We start from the raw sequence: 7,429 nt of genomic DNA on the forward strand, positions 1-7,429 counted from the left end.
AAAGTACTCTCGCGCCGAGAGGGCATACTTTGTGCTTTACTCGACTGATTAGGAACGGATGGATGAAAGGTACAACACCGTGGGGATGAGCACAATAGACGACTTGAGGGAGAGAGTTCACGGCGTCCGCATCCTCTAAGATGAACGACACCTTAGTGAAGAGCCGTCTTAGTAGCGCATTATATACTCGACAGCCAGGAACAAAAAGTTCCGGCCAATACCTGCAGAAGACAGGCTTCAGCCCTCTAACGTACGGACCATGAAAACTTGCTGCTTACCGGCTCCGTGGTCTGTACTCGGATCCGTCGAAGTAGAAGACAGAATAAGAAAGTAGCAGCCCCAGGATCAACGTCAGCGTAGAGCGATGACCGCGCAATACCGCTGGTGCGAACAGAAGGACCGCGGAGAGGGCGTATTGTCGTACCGACATGATTGTTAACTTCGCTTCTGTTGTAACATGGCAAATTCACGACTTGGATTCTTGAAGATTCTCGTAACTTCTCAGCGTGGATCTAAAGGCTCATGATACATCCTTCCTTGTCTTGTTTTGATATTTTCTGTAAGATCTTTGCACGTCTTTCTGGTGTCCAATGCTTTCCTCCGACGCCCATTATTTGTTGCGTAAAGCGGAGTGATCCTACTACATTTCGATAGACAACAAGTTTTGTATCAGATTGCCACATAGCGGTTTTGGCCGGCACGCGTCTAATAATTTCCTTCACATGGCTGTAAATCAGACGGAATTGTCGCAGGTGATGGCTGCCACTTTGTCGCCTGACGTTAATGTTCGGCGACAAGCCGAGGAGAAACTAACGCAGGTAGTATCCTAGGGTTACGGACGAGTCCGCGAGGGGGCTATGTAGTGTGACTCCTAACGATCATCGTTGGTGACAGTTTTCTCCGACTTTGCAGGCTGAATCTGCGGGCGGTGTGCTCACATCCTCGTTGTTGCAATTAACAGCCAATGGTAATGAACAATTGCCTGTGCGACTGGCAAGTAGTATATACTTCAAAAACTTCATCAAAAGGCATTGGCCGGAATCTCCTGATGAGGTACTATCGCCTTCACTCTATCTAATCCGGATCATTAATAGCCTTTTTTCCCTCCAGAATGGTGGGATCTCGGAGGAAAACCGCAACCTGATTAAATCACACCTCGTTGATCTGATGCTCTCTGTACCAGCACCCCTCATGGCTCAGCTTCGGGAGAGCATTAAAATTATCAGCGACCTTGGTAAGAGTCCCCTCGTACTCTCATATATATCGTAGCATTCACAAGATATACATATACTCTTGTAAGATTTCCCTGCTGGTTGGCCGACGCTCTTGCCAACCCTCGTACAGCGGCTGACATGTGGTGAGGACCTCAACGATGCCCAGTTCGGAGCGTTGGAGACCGCAGCCACTGTGTTTGACAAGTAAGCATCTACCGACTCGATCTGCATGTGTAGCTAGTGCATGGCTGCCGATTGTGGAGATGGGCATCTCATCCCGGATAACGCAGGTTTGAAATCTCATGAGTCCTCCGTGACAGGTACCGGTATCTGGGGAGATCCAACGAAGTTTTGAGGGAATTGCAGTATATTTTGAAGGAGTTTCAGGAGGTAGTCTTTCCCGGACCGGGGTTTGGAGTATCGTTCAACTTGATCATCTCGATCGAACAACTCGACTATCTGCCATGTAGGTCCACTTGGCGCTCTATAGGAGAATAATGCAAGAGATTTTCTCTCCTGCATTGAAGGAAGCAAGTAGTGCATTGGTAGTTCCTAATAGACTCTTTCGCACTCTGCGTTGACAGGTCAAGCCACGAAAAGCGTGAAGTTGGCCAAACTCCTCGTTGTCGAGCTTGAGATCTTCTATGACCTCAATGTTGTCGACATCCCGGTAGCTGGGAGTTCCATCGCCCTCGCTCCGCCATTCTTCGCATTCTCAGGAGTATTACGAAGACAACTCGGCCACTTGGTTCGAGGGATTTCTGCGCTTGTTAGAATGGCAGGATGTGCCGGCTGGTAGTAGGGAGCAACTCGTGGATGACGAGTTGCTCGCGTCTACGACGAAACAGTCTCTTGTGGCGTCTCAAGTCGGAGGGACTTTCTTATCCCTTACACGTGGCCATCACTGCGCTCAATGATGGGACGTGCTTCGCCATGAGCTGACTCTCTTCAGCCCTCAAAGCACCGGATGATGAGACTCCCGGATCAATCGAGAAACTCAAAGCCCAAGTGTGCAGGAATGTTGCTCTATATGCTGATAAGTACCAAGAGCAAGTGGAACCGTAATAGGGGGGACGTGGGAGGCGCCTTGGACGAATCAATCGTTCTCGTTCGGCACTGTTCTCATTTCATATAACCATATCGTATTGTTCTTTCCCTGTAGGTACATCTGCGGCGTAGTGAAATCCGTATGGACCTTGCTTGTTTCAACGAGTCCTAACGGGAGCAATGATCAGCTTGTAAGCGGCAGTCGCAATGCGGCCGAACCTACATGTCGATTTTTTTTCTATCAGGTATCAGCAGGAATTAAACTTTTATCCAGTGCGGCTAGTACTAAATGGACCAAAAGCCCCTTTGAAGAGGCGAATTCTCTCCAAGTAAGGAGGTGCCTATCGCTCCCTGTGACTTGTGGTATGAACTTTTGCTCAGGCTATCTGTGAGCACGTAGTTCTACCCAACATCAAGCTCCGAGACTGTGATGTTGAAGACTTCTTCGACAACCCCACTGTAAGGAACGTATCACATTCAGTAAATATTCCAATTCGGACTTCTGTAGGAGTATATTAGGCGGGATATGGAGAGTGCAGATCAGGATACTCGACGACGGGCAGCAATGGAACTGGTGAAAGGGCTCAGCAAGTTGTATGATCAGCAGGTGATACGGGTCAGGTTTAGCAATCTCTATTCCACGTGTGCGGCCGGGTATGTAAGCTTCATGTTAGTTTACTTGGTATTTCAAGCGTTCACCTACCAACCGTTGCTCGTGGCCATACTGGCTTGACCCTGGATCGGGTTTTGTTTGAGTCTGTGATCGATGGATTCAGGTGACGGATATCCTCGTCCGGTATGTTCAAATGCTCCTGCAATCGGTTGGATCTTCTACGACAGAAGATGCTTGGAGAGCTAGGGATGCCTGTGTGTACTTGATTATTGCAACTGCAACGAAGGCTCAGGTATGGGGGCCCGTGCTCTCATGGTCGCCCTCATCGTGTGTATTGTTAGACGAGAAGCAAAGGAGTATCGATAGTCAACTCAGCTGTCGATGTATCCGCCTTCTTCGAGCAGCAGTTGTTGCCCGAGCTCTCACAAGCAATACCTTCGGAAAGGGAGGCTAGTCGTGCGGTATTGAGAGCCAGCATTCTCAAGTACTGAGGATTGAGCGGCCCATCTTATCCATAGTTTCGAGTTTGTGCCGCCTTCTTTAGGTATATCGCAGTATTTCGACATCACCTTCCTGCCGAGCAGCTTAGCCGTGCACTTCCGCTCATAGCGAATCATATTCGAACACCTGTTACTGTAATGTTCATCGCATAGCACGTCGTAGACAAACCGCGTGACCATTTTTCGGATTCTAGCTATCGCGAGCTTGGTCGTGTTGATCATGTTCCCTCTGCAAGGTACTCCATACATACGCTGCTCACTGCTTGACTGTTCTCCTGCTTCTCAAAGGACCTAATAAACAACACAAAATACCTCTGGAATCACTCAAACAGAATGTAGGACGGTGGCATGATTCCCCGTTCGATTGACGGAGCGAGTCTTTATTTAGATACTGCCAACTGTCGAACCCTGTCTTCAAATACTAGCTGCAGGCGGCAGCCAATCTGCGTACGAGATGAAACTCGTCATGCGTGAGTGGTGCAGCTCGCTATCTCGCTAACCCCTCAGCTTTGCCTTATGTTCCTCGTCACTCAACAGGTGTATTCTCGACCTTCAGAGAAGGAGCACTCAGTATTGCATTGCCAACGTTAAGGCAGTTAGCAACGGTACTAGTTAGGACTTGGGAACCGGTGCTGTTGTCTGGCTGACCGTATTTCTTCTCTACACCCTGCTTTATTGGGCTTTCTCGATCGGTCCATCAGATACTCCGTGTGGTTGCAGCAAACCCCAGCGATGCGGTTTTCAACCACTATCTCTTCGAGGCGATTGCTTCTATTGTAAAAACACGCACATAACCGTGGTGAGTGACTGATTGTCATCAGGTGCATACTGTGCTGCAGTTTGCCCCTGCCCAACATGGTGAGGTCGAATCGGCGTTGCTACCTGTCATCAGCTTCATCCTGGAACAGAATGTTGCGGACTTCATTCCGTAATATTATCAAGGGAATACGTTGCATATCCTCCACTCTTCATCTGAGGTCTACACACTGAGTATAGCAATCCTGCGTATCTCTGAGCTGGGTGGATGGGGATACTGAGGGAGTGGGTGATGCACAGATACTGTTTCCAAATACTCGGTTTGCTTCTTGATTCTGGAGACAGCTCTACCTCCGCAGCAGGACCGCAGATATATGGCGCCTTGTTTGATCGGTAGTGTACGCCGAGCTTCTCATGTATGCTCAGGCTGATGTTTCCAGGTTACTCACTGATAGCCTGTGGAGGACCGTCGCTAACGTACCTGGCTTGATAAGGCTTTTAACCTCGTAATATCAGTACAACAGCGATAATGTCAGGATCCTCAATTTCAGGTATTTCAAAGAGAATGCGCAGTTCGGGGAGCAGATCACCCGTAACTTGCAGACTATCCTCTTCCGATTCCAATATGTAGCTGAAACGATAGTTGGTGAAGTGGGAATGCTGTGAAGTAGGTTCTCAATCATCGGAAGATCGAGATGCAGGCATTTGACCTTATTGCAGCAATGTTCCGGTATCTGCCGTTTGGTGTTTATAAGGAGTAAGGCAATCTCAAATGAGCTTCACTTAGCGTCAAAACGTGGCCTTCCGTCAGCTCCTTAGCTAGTGTATTCACGGTATTCCTGACGAAGCTGCAGAAGAAAAGCACGGCTGCTTTGACTCGGAGATTTGCGATTACCCTCAGTGTGTTTGTGTAAGTGCACGATCATCGTATCACTATAGGCTATAGTCTATAGCACCACTTTTTGAAGTGCTAAGGATTATTTGTCTCGCAGATACTGTGTCTCGGATGGCACTAAGATGTTGATTACAACGCTGGAGCAGATACAGGCTGGATTGTCTGTTATGGTTGTTAAGTCACTGTGGATGCCTGCTTTTAAGGGGAATATGGGTAGCAAGGAGAACAAAAAGGTATGTGGTTATTCAGCAAGCTTCGTTCATACGAGTTTGTGCATAGGTTTGCTTACTTTCTGCGGTCAAGTTCGTAAGTGACTCAACTGTCCAGAGTAATGGAGAGATGATGCACGCCGTGAGCCGTTGTTAGTCAGCTTGCTATGCGGCTACGGATCGATGCAGGTTCTCATGGGCATCTCTGAGCTCCTGGGCTTCAACGAACAAGAGCAGCAGCCGGGGAATTCCTTGCTCAATCCTAGGCTCAATGATGACGAAGATGACGATCAAGATGAGGCCGAAGACCGAGAGTGATACGAGTGTTGGATTCACTGCTCGATTTCATACGCCATTCAAATAGATATGAAGTTACCTTTGCAAGGCTCCATTCCACCGAGTTGCCTGGGCATGCTGATTATGCCCCTTCGGTAACAGACGTTCCTGGAAGTGTGAAGCAGGCCTTGCGTGGCCTGGATGGTAGTCCTGGGGTGAGCGGGATGATGGGATTTGCTGCCTCAGTAGGTCGTCTCTTCGCTAATCCTCCGCCAGAACTAGCGCGTCTGAGTACTTGGGTGAGGGGCTGAGCGGCTATCGGAACTCGTGCTTGCAACGATATATGACTGTGGAATTTTCATCATCTGGGGTCTGATCTTTCGTTCACATACGGGCAGCTTCTCAATGCATTCCGTCCTAATGCTGGTTTCACCGTCGTCTTCGTTTCTGTAGTTTATCATCGCCCGACGATGTTTCAAGTCGGAGCCAATCTCCATTATAAGATCTAAGCCCATGATATACCACAGTACAGCTCCGCAAGAGGCTCAATGCAGATGACTTGGATGGCGAGAAACTTTCAACCAGAGGTATAAGGAAGTTTGGAAGGTCTAGGAGCAAGACTTCGAAAGGGTGGGATCTCGGGAAGACAGGCATGACTTGTATACTGGGAACAAGTGTTATGAGCTCGAGCCCAGCCGGACAGCGAACGTTATTCCAAGTCCGAAAAGAACGTCTATAAAGATCTTCCCCATTGCGGTTGTATGGTCTTTCTAGTCCCTGTGGAGTCTCTGTCTAGTCTATAGTCGCTGTGGTACTCGAATCCGTTATCATCACTGAACATTTCATTGGCCTTGTAGCGAGGGGGCCTGACCTCGAAAACAAAAGTTGGTAGATGTCGTTGAACTATATGGAGCTCGCCAAGGAGGGTACTGCCAACAATTCCAACACCCTCCGCGACTATCGGCTCTAGGTCTTCGATGCAGCCTTCAAATCGGGAACGGGCACCCTTTACTACGCGATATATCTCGGCAGGTTGAAGTTTATTAATGTAACCTCTTATGGTGATAGATTATCAAGGTCTTACAGGCTATGCACAGACCTCGGGCCCAGCCTGGATCAACATCTTCAAGTCAACTGATATCCACATGTTGATAGCTGCTTCTTTGATTAAACTATATTCTTGAATCAAATCTAGATTCGTTTCAGTTTGCCTTGTGATGCCATGATTGCGCATGTTGATAACTCATATGTATTTGGTTGGAGCTCCCAGTTCCCGAACCTGTTCTATTGTAGTAGGATCAGCTTGCAGTAATCTGTTTTTATGAACTCGACCTATGTTGTTTATCGCAGAGAATATCCAATCCGAGCTCAACCGCTATATCAGCTGAACAGCGGAGAGCCCTTGTTAGTGACGCCGAAAGCATGTTGGTGTTGTCGGCTTAGCAAGCGATGCGCATGCTGTGTTTGCTGTATTATGTTTGCGATTGTCTTCCTGGTATTGGTTCTATTCATTCTCATTCTTGCTCCCATCCTTGCCGAGGCGGCGCTAAACGACTCGGAATTTTCTGTGAATAGGATGGATATTGTAGGGGAGAATATCAAGGACTGTGCTGCCAGTGCCGCCTTCTGCTTGGACACCATACTCGTTTCTACTCTCTACAATCCCTTGATCTTTGGTGTGACGGTCGAGCCATTCACTGCATCATTCTCGACTGATGAAGCTGACCTTGGGTATTCGTCCATGCCCGCGGTAAAGGTGAAGGCGAGCTCCCATACTGTAGTCAATGAGACTGTTGTCGTAACAGTCTCTAACCGTAGTGAATTCGATCGTTTCTCAGCCGATATAATCTCCAAGATAAGTCACTATGAGGGTAAAGCTGACATGTAGCGAAAGTTTGGGATCAAGTTTTCTGGTCTGA

The 7,429-nt window shown here is 48.2% G+C and overlaps 2 protein-coding genes across 2 annotated transcripts; both read left to right on the plus strand.

The window, feature by feature from the left end:
* Positions 1–698: 698 nt before the first annotated feature.
* Pmar_PMAR011340 (Exportin-2, putative) lies at positions 699–5,841 on the plus strand. Its single transcript, XM_002784984.1, has 30 exons — positions 699–818; positions 913–1,053; positions 1,111–1,234; positions 1,301–1,418; positions 1,535–1,604; positions 1,685–1,748; positions 1,799–1,884; positions 1,934–2,009; positions 2,167–2,275; positions 2,377–2,452; positions 2,507–2,590; positions 2,643–2,720; positions 2,770–2,868; positions 3,038–3,166; positions 3,216–3,327; positions 3,400–3,509; positions 3,611–3,709; positions 3,763–3,844; positions 4,095–4,150; positions 4,196–4,302; positions 4,431–4,523; positions 4,571–4,636; positions 4,682–4,757; positions 4,802–4,887; positions 4,942–5,040; positions 5,123–5,258; positions 5,305–5,376; positions 5,424–5,548; positions 5,599–5,714; positions 5,760–5,841. The coding sequence occupies exons 1-30, from the start codon at positions 723–725 to the stop codon at positions 5,819–5,821; spliced, it is 2,847 nt and encodes a 948-aa protein (XP_002785030.1). The 5' UTR covers positions 699–722; the 3' UTR covers positions 5,822–5,841.
* A 1,143-nt stretch (positions 5,842–6,984) lies between these two features.
* Pmar_PMAR011341 (hypothetical protein) lies at positions 6,985–7,398 on the plus strand (the record flags this gene model as incomplete). Its single annotated transcript, XM_002784985.1, has 1 exon — positions 6,985–7,398. One exon carries the CDS (start codon positions 6,985–6,987, stop codon positions 7,396–7,398), a length of 414 nt encoding a protein of 137 aa, XP_002785031.1.
* Between the last annotated feature and the right edge of the window lie 31 nt (positions 7,399–7,429).

The sequence above is a fragment of the Perkinsus marinus genome, assembly GCF_000006405.1.
Source record: "Perkinsus marinus ATCC 50983 genomic scaffold scf_1104296934286, whole genome shotgun sequence".
Taxonomy (NCBI): Eukaryota; Perkinsozoa; order Perkinsida; family Perkinsidae; genus Perkinsus; species Perkinsus marinus.

Coding starts and splice junctions, on each gene's coding strand:
- Pmar_PMAR011340 (XM_002784984.1), top strand. CDS start 723: ATGGCTGTAAATCAGACGGAATTGTCGCAGGTGATGGCTGCCACTTTG. Junction 1,054..1,110: donor GGCCGGAATCTCCTGATGAG/GTACTATCGCCT, acceptor TTTTCCCTCCAG/AATGGTGGGATCTCGGAGGA. Junction 2,869..3,037: donor GCAAGTTGTATGATCAGCAG/GTGATACGGGTC, acceptor CGATGGATTCAG/GTGACGGATATCCTCGTCCG.